The sequence below is a fragment of the Bufo gargarizans genome, chromosome 9 (genome assembly GCF_014858855.1).
Source record: "Bufo gargarizans isolate SCDJY-AF-19 chromosome 9, ASM1485885v1, whole genome shotgun sequence".
Lineage (NCBI taxonomy): Eukaryota > Metazoa > Chordata > Amphibia > Anura > Bufonidae > Bufo > Bufo gargarizans.
Window position 1 is genome coordinate 190,473,822 of NC_058088.1, and position 18,741 is coordinate 190,492,562.

Consider the following 18,741-nt stretch of genomic DNA (forward strand, 5'->3'; position numbering starts at 1 on the left):
ATAGTCCATACAGGAAGGAATCGTTCAGATGTGACCCCTTTAAGGTGAGGTGCTGTAGCTTGTGTATATAGTATAATATTGACAGTCCTGCCATAGACTTGCATGGTGATCCCATTCAATTACATAGACTGGCCTGGATGTCAGGGACCCCTTTGCTTCAGCGCAGAACTTCAGACTGCAATGTGGCCATAGACCGTAGATATGAATTGGCCGACCCCCGACGGGATGCGACGACTGATCTGTGGTGCACCAGTGATGCTGGGTGCTTGGTGTCTGTAATACAGGAACAGTGATTTTGTATCTAGACCATCGAGAGTTAAATAGCAGATTTTAGTTGCAAGGAACATGTAGAATGATGGGGCTTCTCTCCTGGAGGTCCGGCTGTGGTGAAGGGGTTAAAAGGTTAAATTCCAATGCAGTTTAATCAGGGCCCCGGCTGCAGCCTCCGTGCATATTTCCAATCAATGTCCAAGAGACCGTGACGCTCTAATCTGGAGGGTCTGACACTCAATCCATGACCAATCAGCAATTTACAGAACTGACTTCCTATATTCTGAGCCGGCTCTGCCGGGGGCGCGCCTGTTCCCGGAGCCCTCACCCATATTCCATCCAGCTTGTTGTGGGGGAGGAGATGTAATAAGCCCTAGTTTATCTGAAAATTCGAGAAGCCCCCCCTATAATGATTTCAGGTTTCTTGTCTGATTTATGACTTACTCTTCTCTGTGTATTTTACAAGAATATTATGGGCTGTGTCTGGTACATACAGGATAAGTAATGTGACTCCTCCAGCAGAATAGTGAGTGCAGCTCTGGAGTATAATACAGGATTCAGGATCAGTACAGGATACGTAATGTATCTACAGTCGTGGCCAAAAGTTTTGAGAATGACACAAATATTAGTTTTCACAGAGTTTGCTGCTAAACTGCTTTTAGATCTTTGTCTCAGTTGTTTCTGTGATGTAGTGAAATATAATTACTCGCACTTCATACGTTTCAGAGGCTTTTATCGACAATTACATGACATTTATGCAGAGTCAGTATTTGCAGTGTTGGCCCTTCTTTTTCAGGACCTCTGCAATCCGACTGCGCATGCGCTCAATCACCTTCTGGGCCAATTCCTGACTGATACAACCCATTCTTTCATCATCCCTTCTTGGAGTTTGTCAGAATTAGTGGGTTTTTGTTTGTCCACCCGCCTCTTGAGGATTGACCACAAGTTCTCAATGGGATTAAGATCTGGTGAGTTTCCAGGCCATGGACCCAAAATGTCAGCGTTTTGGTCCCCGAGCCACTTAGTTATCACTTTTGCCTTATGGCACGGTGCTCCATCGTGCTGGAAAATACATTGTTCTTCACCAAACTGTGGTTGGATTGTTGGAAGAAGTTGCTGTTGGAGGGTGTTTTGGTTCCATTCTTTATTCATGGCTGTGTTTTTGGGGCAGAATTGTGAGTGAGCCCACTCCCTTGGATGAGAAGCAACCCCACACATGGATGGTCTCAGGATGCGTTACTGCTGGCATGACACAGGACTGATGGCAGCGCTCACCTTTTCTTCTCCGGACAAGCCTTTTTCCTGATGCCCCAAACAATCGGAAAGAGGCTTCATCGGAGAATATGACTTTGCCCCAGTCCTCAGCCGTCCATTCACCATATTTTCTGCAGAAGATCAATCGGTCCCTGATGTTTTTTTGGAGAAAAGTGGCTTATTTGCTGCCCTTCTTGACACCAGGCCATCTTCCAAAAGTCTTGGCCTCACTGTGCGTGCAGATGCGCTCACACCTGCCTGCTGCCATTCCTGAGCAAGCGCTGCACTGGTGGCACTCCGATCCCGCAGCTGAATCCTCTTTAGGAGACGATCCTGGCGCTTGCTGGACTTTCTTGGACGCCCTGAAGCCTTCTTAACAAGAATTGAACCTCTTTCCTTGAAGTTCTTGATGATCCTATAAATTGTTGATTGAGGTGCAATCTTAGTAGCCACAATATCCTTGCCTGTGAAGCCATTTTTATGCAACGCAATGATGGCTGCACGCGTTTCTCTGCAGGTAACCATGGTTAACAATGGAAGAACAATGATTTCAAGCATCACCCTCCTTTCAACAGGTCAAGTCTGCCATTTTAACCCAATCAGCCTGACATAATGATCTCCAGCCTTGTGCTCGTCAACATTCTCACCTGAGTTAACAAGACGAATACTGAAAAGATCTCAGCAGGTCCTTTAATGACAGCAATGAAATGCCGTGGAAAGGTTTTTTTGGGATTAAGTTCATTTTCATGGCAAAGAAGGACTATGCAATTCATCTGATGACTCTTCATAACATTCTGGAGGATATGCAAACTGCTATTATAAAAATTCTCAAAACTTTTGGCCACGACTGTACACAGTGACTGCACCAGCAGAATAGTGAGTGCAGCTCTTGAGTATAATACAGGATGTAACTCAGGATCAGTACAGGATAAGTAATGTATGTACACAGTGACTGCACCAGCAGAATAGTGAGTGCAGCTCTGGCGTATAATACAGGATGCAAGAGCACCAGGAGAGCAGATACACGCCTGGTCTTATGGCACATGATGACATGGCACAGTGGATACCTTGAATGAACATGACCTGAATTTGCTTTATATTTCTTTATAATACAGATCACTTCTCTGTAGAAAGGGGCGATGACATGAGGGCGCCGCTAGTCTCTGTTACGATTGTTTAGCTGCAGGTTATTCCGATTGAGAGGAGGGGCCTTCCCCATCCCTGCTCTCTGTGCACATTAGCAGGTCTGCAATCAAGAAGCTGGGTGTATGTGTACATGGAGTAAGAACACAGGGTGGGGGGCGGCCGGAGCCCCCAATAATCAGGAGGCGCTTGTGAAATCATAGCATTCAACTTGTATCTGAGCTCCTGTGTGTGCCTGTCGTGCAATATCATACAGGATAGGATTAGATACACAGCTCAGCAGACAGTATCACACAGGATAGGATTAGATACACAGCTCAGCAGACAGTATCACACAGGATAGGATTAGATACACAGCTCAGCAGACAGTATCACACAGGATAGGATTAGATACACAGCTCAGCAGACAGTATCACACAGGATAGGATTAGATACACGGCTCAGCACTCAGTATCACACAGGATAGGATTAGATACACAGCTCAGCAGACAGTATCACACAGGATAGGATTAGATACACAGCTCAGCAGACAGTATCACACAGGATAGGATTAGATACACAGCTCAGCAGACAGTATCACACAGGATAGGATTAGATACACAGCTCGGCAGACAGTATCACACAGGATAGGATTAGATACACAGCTCGGCAAACAGTATCACACAGGATAGGATTAGATACACAGCTCGGCAAACAGTATCACACAGGATAGGATTAGATACACAGCTCGGCAAACAGTATCACACATGATGGGATTAGATACACAGCTCAGCAGACAGTATCACACAGGATGGGATTAGATGCTTAGCAGACAGTATCACACAGGATAGGATTAGATACACAGCTCAGCAGGCAGTATCACACAGGATAGGATTAGATACACAGCTCAGCAGGCAGTATCACACAGGATAGGATTAGATACACAGCTCAGCAGGCAGTATCACACAGGATAGGATTAGATACACAGCTCAGCAGGCAGTATCACAGGATAGGATTAGATACACAGCTCAGCAGGCAGTATCACACAGGATAGGATTAGATACACAGCTCAGCAGGCAGTATCACACAGGATAGGATTAGATACACAGCTCAGCAGGCAGTATCACACAGGATAGGATTAGATACACAGCTCAGCAGGCAGTATCACACAGGATAGGATTAGATACACAGCTCAGCAGGCAGTATCACACAGGATAGGCTTAGATACTCAGCTCAGCAGGCAGTATCACACAGGATAGGCTTAGATACTCTGGCTTCCCATTTTCTGGCTATGTCCCCCTCACATGACCCTCGCTGGGAGTGACAGATTTGCAGCATTGCCTCTGTGGCGTCCCTCTGGGGGTCTCATAAATGGCCGCCCCTGGCTTGGCTTACAAAGCTGCTTGGTGTCACTTTGGGCCTGTGGTCCAGGGAGCGTGACAGATGATACATGGCGGAGAGGGGGTCACGGGAGCATCACCCAGCTGCTAGATTCAGGAAGAGAGGCAAGCCCATCCTGCCAATATTTACCAAGCGTCAGTCACAGCAGAGGGGCTGTCTCTCTGTGACAGGGGCACTGTTTAATTAGGCAGGGCTTGGGTAACGGATTACTTAACACAGCGAGGCTATGGAGGCATCTGCTCGCCTCTTGTGTACGAGACTGCACATTAACATAACTGTAGATGCCTCGCTCCCTATCGCCTTAGAAATCTGGAGAACAATTAGGGGTTTCCTTTTCTGCTCAGCGTCCTTAGGCATCCAGCCACAACCCCACCCTTACATCCAGGAGCCCCCCAACACCTGCAGCCTGCCCGCCTCACTGCAGCATCAACCATCCCAGCATTGCTATTCTGGGCTCCGTCTGAAGAGAGGTCCTTACTATACCCCTCCTGTATATGTCATCGCCCCTCATATGTCAAACACCTGTTCAGGGGTCTCCAGCACTGGGGTTCTGGGTTTGAGTCACACAAGGACAGCGCCGAGTCTGTATGTTCCTTCCCTTGTTGAGGGTCTTCACTATCCAGGGCATCATGGAATCTATATGTACCTTCTAAAACTGAGGGTCCAGGGTTCAAATCCAACTGTGACAGCAGAGAGTCTATATGGTCCTTCGATTTCTCAGGGTCTTCACTATTCAAGGCATCATGGAATTTCTATGTCCCTTCCCTAAGTGAGGGTCCAGGGTTCAAATCCAGCCGTGACTTCATGAATTTTATATGTTCCTTCCATTATTGAGGATCCTGGGTTCAAATCCAACCATGACGGCACAGAGTCTATATATTCCTTCCAATACTGAGGGTCTTCACAATCCAGGGCGTCATCGAATCCAACTGTGACATAATGACATTTTTATGTTCCTTCCATTACTGACAGTCCAGGGTTCAAATCTAACCATGACAGCACAGAACCTATATATTCCTTACATTTCTGAGGGTCTTCAGTAACCAGGGCATCATGGATTCTATATGTACCTTCCAAAACTGAGGGTCCAGGGTTCAAATCCAACTTTGACAGCACAGTTTATGTGTTCCCTCCATTGCGGAAGGTCTTCAGTAACCAGGGCATCATGGATTCTATACATCCCTTCTATAACTGAGGGACCAGGGTTCGAATCCAACCTTGACATAATTTAAATGTATATGTTCCTTCCATTATTGAGGGTCCTGGGTTCAAATCCAACCATGACAGCACAGAACCTATATATTCCTTTCATTGCAGAAGGTCTTCACTATCCAGGACATCATGGAACCTATATGTCCCTTCTATAACTGAAGGTCCAGGGTTCAAATCCAACTGTGACACCATGACGTTTATATGTTCCCTCCACTACTGAGGGTCCAGGGTTCAAATCTAACCATGACATCACAGAACCTATGTATTCCTTTCATTACTGAGGGTCTTCAGTAACCGAGGAATCATGGCTTCTATAACTGATAGTCCAGGGTTCGAATGCAATCGTGACATCATGAAGTTTATATGTTCCCTCTATTTCTGAGGGTCTTGGGTAACCAGGAGTCTATATATTCCTTCCATAACTGAGGGCCCTGGGTTTGAATCCAGCCATCTTGGAGACTATGGGGGGCAACTCGCCGTTAAGAGGCCCGTTACTAATTTTTGTGCATCCTCAGGAGATCTGTGTGCCAGGAAATGAAATCTACGCCAGTAAAGAATGGAGGTTTTACACATCTTACTGACTTCATAATCTCTGATTGCCGGCAGTGAATGGAAGAATTCTTTGTTTGTATTTAAGGGCTGTAAATCTGTCTTTGCACCCCACAAGTAGATGGGGCGCTGGAGAACCCCCCCCCCCCCTCCAAAAACAAATATATAGAGCTGGACCTGCTTCTTAAGAGTGGCCCTGAGGAGTCAGAGGGTCAGGTGTTCAGAGCTCCGGTGAAGGATGCGAGGGGGGCCCTGGGGTTGAGAGGGGGCCCTGGGGTTGAGAGGGGGCCCTGGGGTTGAGAGGGGGCCCTGGGGTTGAGAGGGGGCCCTGGGGATGAGAGGGGGCCCTGGGGATGCGGGGAGTCGTTCAGACTGATCTGTTGCCGTCTTTATAAAACTATTGGGGAATCATTGATTTTACGTTTTTAGACGATTATTTTAGACCCTTATTTTAGACTATTTGTTGTCTCCTATTTTAGTTGTCTGGAAGCACATTCCCTCCATTCCTTACGTGAAATCTGTTCTCTTTCTTTCTTTACAGATTTAAGCCATTTTTGTGAATATCTGGAATCCACGGCAATTGTCAGAGTGAAAGTAAGTGATTCAAACCAGAATAGCGATCCAGCTCCATATCCTCTGCCAATGGCACAATTCTGACTTCCTGCTGCCACCACTAGGGGGAGCTTACTGCATATTACAGCTATTAGATTCTTAACAATCAATTTGTTCCATTAGTAAGACTTCTTCCCCTTTAAGGCGCTGTGCCTACAGATGAAAAAGCGCTCACCTGCCCGTTGATTGACAGGACTGGACATCTCGCCCAGCCCTGACAATCTGGGCCCTGCACTGCTTCTCCAAGTAGGCGCTGAAGCTTAAATTTGGCCTTGGGAGCAGCGACTGCGCTTGCGCCGGTGCACAGTTCAAACTTTTACACTGAACACAGTGAGCTCCCCCTAGTGTTAGCTGCAGACATTCAAAATTATATTATTTAAATTCTGTGCACAGAATTTTGAAGCACCGTATCAGGAAACAGAACTCCAACCCCCAATAAAGAAATATTATAAAAATAATCAGCACAGTAATAATAAGCTCAATACACTCGATGGTATATTAGATAGCAACGTATCTGAGAATCAATGGACGCCCCGCTCCCAGCTCATGGTTTGCAATTGTCTTTTTATTACTCTTGCACAAACATCGCAATCGTCGACCACCGACCACCTTTGCACCGACTCCTGTCCTTGTCTGGTTTGAATCCTGCTGCAAGAATTGGGATTAAAGGAACCTCGAGGCTGAAAGAAATTTGACCAAATTGGACCAAAATGCGTTACAATACGTTTGCTTTAAAATTAGGAATAGGAAACAGAGGTGTTTTTTTTATGTAGTAATAGAAGTCTTCCAGTAGAGGACAGCAAATCCTAGTACACCGTATGTGCCATTCATCAGCATGGCTCCATACATCCGAGGTCCTCAACCTTTTGTACCTTGTGAGCCGCCTTCAACTAAAATACTGGAGAAGAGAAATGCTGAAAGTGGAAAAGTAAGAAATCGCGGATTTGCCGAGACGTACTTCAGTGTGAGATATGGCCCTAGTTTTATGCTGTCCATATTGGCGCAGTTTGGTGGTCAGGATATGACGGCAATAATGTCAGTTATCAGTATGTATAGCTATAGCTCCGGACTCCTATAGCGAGCCACACAAGCTACACGTGGCACCCCCGCTACTGGTTGGGGGCCGATGCTATACACAGCTACTGAGGCTGGGAATTGTAGTGTTTGCGGTCTTCTCTTCCTGAATTTCCAGAATGGATGACCATAAGGGTTTGTCACCCAGCTTTCTGTGACTCCTGAATGCCAAATGCCTGCATAGTCTTTTGAGTTTGCCATTCAGATCTGTGGAAAGCTGGGTTAAGGCCCCCGTGAATTCTGGGATAGGCAACTATCTAAAGTGTAAAGAGGTCTCCGGACTCTCCCCCGACAAGTGATGTCAAGGGAAAGAAGGATCGGCAAGTTGAATTTCAACTTTTATTCTTGCTGCGGATTTCTCCACTCTTGGCAGTGAAAACACATGCATGCTCAGCCGAACCAAGTGTGCATGTGCAACCGGAAATCGGGAGGTAGTCAAACAACTGCTTATGGACACCTTAAAAAAAGTTTGTCCAGCCAGTACATATTGATGATCTATCCTCAGGACAGGTCATCAGTATCTGATCCGTGGGGTCTGACCCCCACTGATCAGATAATGACCTGAGAGACCATCAATAGAGACCATCAATATGTGCTGGCTGCACAACCCCTGGGGAGGATTTTATTATGGTGGGTATTTTGGTGAAAATGCTTCATGGTTTCTTGTTTTCTTCTCAGGAACCTGAAGGAGTGAAGTCCCGAGACGATGGAGTGCGTGGAGGACAGCAGAGCGGGCGAGCCTCGGCCATCTTTTCCTTCTCACGCTGGTGCAGGTGGCTTGCAGATAGCTGTAGATCGCAGTCTCCCCTGAATGACACTTAACCCCTGTCTACAGGATAAGGGTCCGATCGGTGGGGGTCCGACTGATGTTGGCCCTGCCAATCGTGAGAACGGGGGTTCTGCTCATGTCCATAAAACTCCATGGAAACTGCCAAAAATAGCTGGGCGCTGCACTCTGCTATCGCCAACAGTCCCATAGAGTTGAATGGGGTGACGGAGAACATTAGCGACCACTGCCCCATTTAAATGGGACAACACGGGACCCCCCTGATCAAACACTTTTTCCTCATCCTGTAGAGAAATGTTATATGGGGGGACACCTCTTTAATGGTAACCTATATGGCCTCCAGAGGGATTTTCACCCAGCTTTTCCTGATTTGGTAAATCCTCTGCTTATACGCCAGCAGAGCAGATCTCTTTCCTGTTTGTTGCAATGTATCAGTGTCGGTTAAATCTATCAGCCTGGCGTCCTGGATTGTCTAGTCCTCTGCTCCTCTAGTATTAGTTCTATATTCCTTTGTGTTTCCGTTCACTGAGAGCAAGCAGAAATGGTCAAAAATTGCAGCACACGGTAAATATATATAGAAAGTCGCAGAACTTTTAAAATATTGAAAAATAGTTATTCGAGATTTTGATATTGATGGCCTAGCTTCAGGATAGCTCATCAATATCTGATCTGTGGGGGTCCCACTCCCTGCACCCACCGCCGATCAGCTGCTTGGATAGGATTTGGCGCCTCTTCCTAGGCCAATGATCTCACGTTTATCGGTCACGTGGCATAGGCGCAGCTCGGTCCCGTTCAAGTAAAGGGCCTGTGCTGCAGTACCAAGCACAATAAAGTGGGTCCGGCAGCACTACTATATCCAAAGAAAAAGCCACTTTAGAAAGTCCATAAATTATACCTTATATCCCGGTAATGTTGGTGCCAGCAGATCGGGATCCTGGCCGATGATCCACAGTTAAAGTAATAAAAAAGAAATCCGTCGCAATTCCTTGCTGTTGTATGGAATAAATCCACTTTATTCACCATCATCTGAAGAGTGCTGCGGATTTCTTTTTTATTGCAGTACCAAGCACAGCCACTATACAAGGGATGGCGCTGTGCTTGGTAAAGAGGCCCCGGCGCAGCTGATCAGAGGGGGTGCCAGGTGTTGGACCCCCGTCCCCTATCTGATATTGATGACCTATCCTGAGGATAGGTCATCAGTATTAAACCCCCTTTAATTGGACATGCTCTGTCATTAGGGCCATGGCCATCGTGTCCAGGTTGTCACTGAGGCCCGGATGGATTTTGAGGACTGCGGCGACAGGATACAGAAGCTCCATCTGTGAACGTTCTCTATAAATCAGGGGATATGATCAGTTCAGTAAGCGCACATCCCCTCCGTGTCCGTCTGTTTACAGCAGGGCAGGTCTGCAGTGTAACCCCGAGCCTGCGGATTGATCATTTATCAGCGCTAATATCTCTGTGAGATCAGTCACACATCAGATGTGTTTACTGACCCCGCGGCCTCGGGATTTAGTGGAATTCAGTCTGTCGGGTAATCCCGCACCGCTCTGCCGTCTGTGTCTTTTCCTCGTCTTCCCCTCTGATCCCATCACAATCCGGCCTCGCTTCCTGTGTTTCACTACGTTCTCCCTGTGTCACCACTTTTTGTTGACCCTTCCACCCGCCCGCTAATGCTGGTCATAGACACGGAGAGGACGCGCAGTGTCAACTAACCATGTCATCTTCTTTCATGGTCAGGACGAGTGCTGTAAAAAGTGAGATTAAAGGAGATTTCCAGGGCAAATGAAGCTTAAAGGGGGTTGTCCACTTCATTGGTATTGATGGACTAGCCTCAGGTTTGTCCATCAATATTTGATTGACAGGGGTCTCACACCCCAAACCCCCACCAATCAGCTCTGTCTATTGTGTAGTGGATGTTGCTGGTTACTACAGCGCTGCCGCCATTGATGTGAATGGTAACCTGCTCCGTGCACAACAGATGGAAGTGTGTACTGGTCAGCGGAGGTGCGGAGTGTCAGACCCCCACCGATCAGATGTTGATCATCTATCCTGATCAACCAGTAGTAGTAGACTGGACAGCCTCTTTAAATCAGTTCTCCTATCTGGACAATTATGGCATATTGATAGGATATTTCATAAATGTCTGACAGGTGCAGAGAGACCACCTCTGGGACCCCCTCCTATTCGAGCGCGGCCCAGCTGTGAATGGAAAGGATGCATGTGTGGCATGCTCTCCATTCATGGCGGAGCCCTGTTCTTGAGATTTGAACTGGTCCCAGAGGTGGTCTCTCTGCACCTATTAGACATTTATGAAATATCCTATCAATAAGCCATAAATGTCCTTTAGTCATCATGTATTTCAGATTTTCATCCTTTTAAGATATCTGCTTGCTGGCAGAGAACAAGAGCATTCTTGTTTAAGGGGCATCTGTCAGCAGATCTGTACCTGTTACATGTGCACTTGGCAGCTGAAGACGTCTGTGTCAGTTCCATGTTCACATGTGCCCGCGTTACTAAGAAAAACCCATGTTTTAATATATGCAAATGAGCCTCTAGGAGCAACAGGGGCGTTGCTGTTACACTTAAAGGCTCTTCTTACTCAATCACCAGGTGGAGTGAATGATTTTTCTTATATGTTTTATCTGTTTTCTTGCAGGCCATGATCTCATCCTGACTGTATCTGCTGTGAACATTGCTTGGGCACAAAAAAATGTGGAGCAGGTAAGTACCCATGTAATGCGAAAGGCCTGATGGTGCCCAAAAGTGGAGGGGTTTATGTAGTTTTTAACATCATTTTATAGGGCAGGTGTAGGTATAGAACTATAGATAGCAATCTGTATATATTTGTAAATACATTGTATTCTGCACTCCCTATTCTGCTGGTGAAGTCACTGTGTACATACATTACTTATCCTATACTGATCCTGAGTTACATCCTTTATTATACTCCAGAGCTGCACTCACTATTCTGCTGGTGCAGTCACTGTGTACATACATTGCATTACTTATCGTGTACTGATCCTGAGTTACAGCCTGTATTATACTCCAGAGCTGCACTCACTATTCTGCTGGTGCAGTCACTGTGTACATACATTACTTATCCTGTACTGATCCTGAGTTACATCCTGTATTATACTCCAGAGCTGCACTCACTATTCGGCTGGTGCTGTCTCTGTGTACATACATTACTTATCCTGTACTGATCCTGAGTTACAGATTCTTATAAACTCTAGAGCTGCACTCGCTATTCTTCTGGTGCACTGTGTACATACATTACATTACTTATCCTGTACTGATCCTGAGATACATCCTGTATTATACTCCACAGCTGCACTCACTATTCTTCTGGTGCGGTCACTGTGTACATACATTACATTATTTATCTTGTACTGATCTAGTTACAGATTCTTATAAACTCTAGAGCTGCACTCACTATTCTGCTGGTGCAGTCACTGTGTACATACATTATTTATCCTGTACTGATCCTGAGTTACATCCTGTATTATACTCCAGAGCTGCACTCACTATTCTGCTGGTGCAGTCACTTTGTACATACATTACTTATCCTGTACTGATCCTGAGTTACATCCTGTATTATCCTCCAGAGCTGCACTCACTATTCTGCTGGTGCAGTCACTGTGTACATACATTACTTATCCTGTACTGATCCTGAGTTACACCCTGTATTATACTCCAGAGCTGCACTCACTATTCTGCTGGTGCAGTTACTGTGTACATACATTACTTATCCTGTACTGATCCTGAGTTACATCCTGTATTATACTCCAGAGCTGCACTCACTATTCTGCTGGTGGGGTCACTGTGTACATACATTACATTATTTATCTTGTACTGATCCTGAGTTACAGATTCTTATAAACTCTAGAGCTGCACTCATAGTTCTGCTAGTTGTTATTAGACGCAGTCAACAAGCACGTTGTCAGACTCCCACCTAACAGATTAGCTGAGCTCCTATGATGCAGGGGGGCAGTCATTTGTCATATCACTGTACAGAGCACTTCTCAGAATGCAAATCCCCAAAGTCGAGAGATTGGGAATGCTGGAAGATTTCAGCTCTGAAGCGACAAAATTGTAAGCGCAGCTTGATAAATTTGAATAGAAAAAAATATTAAACCATTTGAGATAAAGAATGGTACAAGTTGTCTTCTTGCTGCCAGGCTTGTCATGAGCTTTGTCAGTCTTGCATACAACCAGGCTGGCACCGAGCAGGATGGCGCCCTTCCTTGGCAAGGGAGCGGCACATATGATTAAAAAATCGTGTTTTACTGCCAGTGACTTGTATCTCTCTCTGAATCCTATCCCAGGTTAAGGAATCCTTGAGAGAATTTATCTCCACAGTGGACGACCCAATGACGTCTCTTCTGGACCTGCTGGACCATTATAGCCCAACTAAAGGAAAAGGGAACTCCCTGGCGGTTTTAATTGCGTGTGAATTTCAGAAATGGATAAATGACCATCTGGAATGCCAGCAGGTTCCTATGTATATTCTATATAGAGTATGATACAGTATAGACAGGTAGACACAGTCAAAATCCCTTAAAGGGAACCTGACACTTGCTTTTAGGCTTCTCCACTACCAGCACGCCATTGTGCAGCTCTGGTTTAGCTTTCTGACTTTGGCACTTTGATCCCGGGTTGTTGCAGGATCGCCTAGAGCAGGGATGCTCAACCTGCGGCCCTCCAGCTGTTGTAAAACTACAACTCCCACCATGCCCTACTGTAGGCTGATAGCTGTAGGCTGTCTGGGAATGATGGGAGTTGTAGTTTTGCAACAGCTGGAGGGCCGCAGGTTGAGCATGCCTGGCCTAGAGGAAGGAGTTAAAATTTAATGGGAACGAGTCTGGGACTGATTTTGGGCAGCAGTGTACTGTCCCAGTATTAATACTCGCATGCACCTGAGGCGTCCCAGACTGATCTCCATTAAAGGGGTCCTCTCATTTCAGCAAATGGTACTTATCACGTAGAGAAAGTTAATACAAGCCACTTACTAGTGTGTTGTGATTGTCCATGTTGCCACCTTTGCTGCCTGGATAGATTTTTTTTTTTTCATCACATTATAAATCGCTTTTTTCCAGGGGTTACGACCACCCTGCAATGCGGCAGCGGTGGTCGTTCTTGCACGCTATAGGAAAAGGCAATGTCCCATGCGCACTAACGTGATCCTGGCCTCCAGAGAGGCTGGGGCTTTTCCCTGTAGTGTGCAAGCATGGCCGCTGTTGGATTTCCAGGGTGGTCGTAACCCCTGGAATTTCTAATGTGATGAAAAGGAGGCAATATGGAGAATCAAAATACATTAGTAAGTGCCTTGTGTTCACTTTCTCTACCTGATAAATGCTATTTGCTGAAGTGACACAACCCCTTTAAATTCTTCTTTAGGGTGTGTTCACATAATGCAGCACAAGGTCTGTTCCTGCCAGTTTACCACATCCGGCATAGCCAGATACCGCCACATACCGCTGAATATAGGTCATTCTGCAACGGCACAGGGCCATTATAAAGCTAAACCTGAACTGCGTAATAGAATGCAGGCTGTTTCGCAGCCCAAAAACAAGTGACAGGTTCCCTTACATTTTGCATAAAGTGAAGTCATGCCCTGTCCAATTTCTGTGGGGGCGGAGAACAAAAGTCGAGCAAAAGTGAGCCGCCGCCGCTGCTTTCTGCAGAAGTCTCAGAATGACCTGTCCCTCCTAAGGATGCACATTAGATGTCAGTCAACCCTATGTGCAGATTTTGGCATGGAAGGCCGAAGCAGCTGTTGGCTTCTGCAGTCCGGAGACATGGAGCTGGTTGGCAGCAGGAAACGGTGGGAGACCCCAGTGACCAGCTGTATGGGAGCAGCACCAAATTGACAGGCTGTGCATATCGGATGTCATTCCGTTTTTAGTGTTCAGAAAACCCCTTTAAGACACTTCATGTTAAGCTGGTCATGGACCACAGCTCTTGGCGGATAATCACTCTTCCTGCAGCTATTGATCCCGACTCCCCCTTATAAACGCAAGTTCAGATTACTTAATCACTTAGGATATTTTAATAAAGAAAGATAAGCGGCTGCCAGACACCAGGCGCCATTTATCAAAGGGTCGGGTTTATATTCCACCCTGCCTGATCCTTACATTGCTGAATGTGAGACATTGGCATCGGTGCAGTCCCCCTCCCCTCCCAGGCCACAAGTGACAGACGCCAGAGAGCAGTAGATTGCATTTGGTTGCATTACAGATGGCAGACTGCAGCTTTGACGTCACTTTCTTACTTTTTAGTTTTTTGTTTTTTTAGTCTGGTTTGAGGCTGAAGAAGCTGCAGGCGCGCGTCTTCCCTTTGGTCGCTGAAGGGACTCTTATGGACATCCTTCTGTCGGTCTACAAACTGGAGGAAGCAGAGCGATCCTTTGTGCTGGGGAACGTCACTCATCTTCACCAAATGGGAAAATATAAAGAGGTACGGCGTCGTGATCGCTCAGGGCCTCACGGGAGAGCAGTTATTATGTGTATTCAATTTTAAAAAAAAGTGGCTCCTGGGAAATCCAAGATGGCTTCCCCCGATGCCTGCACTTTCCTTACCCCCTTCTTATGGTAAAGCAGACAATGGTGGAATTTAGAGCAGGGCAGAGTCTCATATACTGTGCTGCTATTCTCCAAAGACCCCCTGAATGGACCAGGCGGTGCTTGGGAATAATGAGGGGTAGGCAGAAGGCTGGCTAGTGTTTCATGGCCGTCTCATGTTACACTTCAGCCTTTTGAAAGAGTGACTGTGGCAGGCTGAATGAGACTTTCCTGCACTCCAAAAGGCAGAGAGCGGAGCACAAAGGTGCCTCTTGTCACAGGCGGGCCCCTCCCGCTGAGCACAGCCATTGTCACACACACAGAAGACCAGTCTGGCAATCTCTGCATGCTCCACTGCCTTCCGATTGTGCAGCAAATGCATTCAGCCTCTTGTCAGCTTGGATTAGCAAAGGGTCCCTGCGAATAAAAGAGCTGTGATGTATTTCGTGTCTCGGGGTGGCCTAGGTACAGGATGAGTGTGCTCACTTTTTGGGCGTACCAGATTTAGTAGCTTCTGGTGTCCTAAACGGGCACACCCACATTCAAGCATGGCACCTGAGGTCCCCGCTGCTAAGATATGGCCTGATGACCCCGGGCACTGGTTTTCTTTTTCCAGCAGAAATTTATTACAGTTTTACTCAATATTAAAATGTTATTATATATACGGTATATATTGGATGGGTCCGCGATCCCTCCGTTCTGAAAAAAGATAGAGCATGTTCTATCTTTTTGCGGTGCGGAGGAACGGAACTCCAGGAAGCACTCCGTAGTGCTTCCGTAGTGTTTTGTTTCGTGCTTCCGTTCCGCATCTCCGGATTTCGGACCCATTGAAGTGAATGGGTCCGCATCCGTGATGCGGAATGCACACGGAACGGTGCCCGTGCATTGCGGATCCGCAAATGCGGTCTGTAATACGGTAACGGGCACCACACGTTCGTGTGAACGAGCCCTAAAGGAGTTAAAAAATAAAATGGGTTCTACCAACTTCCCTGCAAGCATTAGATAGGTCCACAGTATAAGGGCTCATGCACACGACCTGTTTTGTGGTCCGCAAATTACTGATCTGCAGAACACAGATACAGGCCATGTGCATTCCGCATTTACCGGAACGGCCATCCACTAATCGAACAGCCCTGGCCTTGTCCGTAATGCGGACAGTAATACGACATGTTTAATCTTTTTGCGGAACGGCCATGTGGACACAGAGTGCATACGGAATAGTTTTCAGTTTTTTGCGGCCCCATTAAAGTGAATGGTTATGCATACTGGACGCAAAAAAACGAAACGGACATGGAAAAATATACGTTTGTGTGCCCTAATAGACAGTAACTTGTTTTGTTTTTATTACCTAGGCGGCCATTTTGAGTATACATCTGAACCTACAGCCTGATCTGGACCTGGAGCAAGTAAGTAGTAACCAGTCCTGGGGTATGACAGTCCCATCGACACTCTCTGCGTTTAAAGGGGTATTCCCATCTGGGACATTAATGTTATATCACTAGGATATGGCATCAATGTCAGATAGGTGTGGATCCCGTGTCTGGAATCTGCTCCTATCTCCACAACGGGACCCCTGAAGTGAAGAGGAAGCAGCCACACACGTGCGCGACCACCCTCCATTCACCCCCATGGGAACTCGGAAAATAGCGGAGCCAGCCAGTGATAGCAGCTGTTGGACCGACGGGACACGAAGCAGAGTAAGGGGGTTGGGTTATCTGGAGAGGGCTGTGATGTCATGAGTGAGGGGTGGGATTATTTCAGGAATGGTTGTGATGTCACTGCTCATATCCATTCCAAACTATATTGACTTAACATGCCCATACACATTACATTAAGGTCAAGCAAACCCACAAATTTCAACAGGAACTGGGTGTGAAGGTTCCCTGATGGTAGATACTTTAGGGAAAGGATAGGACCTGTTGAGATACATCATGCCTGATCCGTTCGCCAGAGGAGTCAGCTCTGACGTAGTTTCTTTACCCCCATTAAGCAGACATGCACGCTCGACCAAGCCTAGTCGGCATGTTCATGGGGGAGCCAGTGGAAAGAGCGTATCCAATGCTTGTAGCCTCCTTCAATTGCAAACATCCCTGCTTTGCAGTTCAGAGAGGTTTAGAGGGATAGTTCAAGTGGTCTCTACTTTTTAAAAGGGTCCCTTGACAATAAGCAGACAACAGAGTGTTGTCTTGTTGGAGCCCCCTGCAATCAGCCTTAGGCCTCATTCCCACGAACGGGTGGGCTCTGTGTCCGTGCTGCAGACCGCAGATAGCGTGAATCCCATATTGCGGTGCAGACCCATTGACTTGAATATGGCAAAAGATAGGACATCCTATATTATGCGGTGCGAAGGCACGGACACGAAAGCGCTTCCGAGTGTGTCCTTGGTCTTCTGATCTGTGCCTCTGCTCTGCAAAAGATAAGAGATGTCCTAACTTTTACCGTATCTTGCGGATCGCAGACCCATTCAAGTCACTGGTTCCACATCCGCAGCAAGGGGAGTGCACACGGCCAATGCTCGTATATTGCAGACCCGCCATTTACGGTTGGGTATAAAGCCATTACGTTCGTGTGAATGAGCCCTTAATCTGTATGGAAATCCATCATCGTTTCCCTGCAGCGCCACCACAAGGAGAAATGAAGTATTACACAGTGACTATTTGTATCAGTGACCTGTTTGTGTAATGCAGGACAGGACAGGTCCTCCAGAGATAGAGGCGCTCTTTGTAGGGTTATCATGATACCAACATTTTTATTCGGTTTCGATACTATAAAAAAGTATTGCGATACTCAATACCATTCGATACCACGCAAAAAAAAACACAAAAAAAGCTGCGTGCATTCCACATTTTATGAAATGTCCGGCCCATAATAGAACAGTCCTATCCTGTATTTTGGGGGGACACAAGGTGACAAAAAAATTGGCGAATAGCGCATTTTTTTTTTTTTGCCTGTTTCGGCGTTCACCGCATAGGAGATATTTTTTTATATTTGAACAGTTTGGACTTTTTGGGTTTGGCGATATGTAATATGTTTGTTTATTTATTGTTTATATATTTTATATGTATAATTGGGAAAGGGTGGATTTAAACTTAATATATTGGTGTTTTTGTTTTGTTTTTTACTTTTATTTACTAACTTTTAGCCCCCTAAAGGGCTAGAACCTTTGTCCTATTCACCCTAATATTTCTCTATTAGGGTGAATAGGACCTCGCACTCTACAGGCTGCCCTGTGCATAGTGCACACAGCAGCAGGGAGATCACCATGGCAGCCAGAGCTTCAGTAGCGTCCTGGCTGCCATGGTAACCGACTGGAGCCCCAGGATTACACTGCTGGGGCTCCAATCGGAAGCTGCCACTAATGAGGAGGGGGGGGGGAGGGGACCCTGTGGCCACTGTGCCACCAATGACTATAATACTGGAGGTGTTGGGGGGGCGCACTGCACCCCCAACGTTTTTATGTTTTTAATACTGGGGTTGGGGGGGGATGCACTGCTCCACCAATGAAGATAACTAACCTTTTAATAAAAATACAGGAGGCGGGTGCCGGCGGCAGTATCGCATACCCGGCATCCGACCTCTATGACAAGGAGCTGCGATCCGCGTCAGTTAACCCCTCAGGTGCCACATCTGTATGTGATACTGCCGCCGGCACCCGCCTCCTGTATTTGAATTAATGGGTGAGTTATCTTCATTGGTGGCCACAGCCCCCCCCCCCCCTCTCTTGTCATTGGCAGAAGAGGCACAGGGGGGAGCGAGGGAGAGACTGCTTCCTTCTCCCCGTGCTGCTGAGGAGAACATGGCGCACGCTGAGAGAGCAGCGCGCGCCATGTTCTCTGATACTAGGCTGTGCAGTAGCGCAGCCTAGTATCGGTAAAAGGCAAATCCCGGTATCGAATC

At 46.7% G+C, this 18,741-nt stretch overlaps 1 protein-coding gene across 3 annotated transcripts in view; it reads left to right on the forward strand.

The window, feature by feature from the left end:
* Positions 1-18,741, forward strand: part of EXD3 (exonuclease 3'-5' domain containing 3) — a 143,730-nt gene that overhangs the window by 20,065 nt on the left and 104,924 nt on the right. For 2 of the 3 annotated variants that reach the window (XM_044305821.1, XM_044305822.1), the window contains 6 exons: positions 6,350-6,402; positions 8,173-8,267; positions 10,941-11,005; positions 12,610-12,777; positions 14,579-14,740; positions 16,197-16,250. In XM_044305821.1, the coding sequence (XP_044161756.1) occupies positions 8,201-8,267; positions 10,941-11,005; positions 12,610-12,777; positions 14,579-14,740; positions 16,197-16,250 (516 nt within the window). In that variant the 5' untranslated portion in view covers positions 6,350-6,402; positions 8,173-8,200. Of the gene's footprint in view, positions 1-6,349; positions 6,403-8,172; positions 8,268-10,940; positions 11,006-12,609; positions 12,778-13,925; positions 14,012-14,578; positions 14,741-16,196; positions 16,251-18,741 lie in introns of those variants that run through there. The other variant, XM_044305823.1, reaches the window with a different exon arrangement.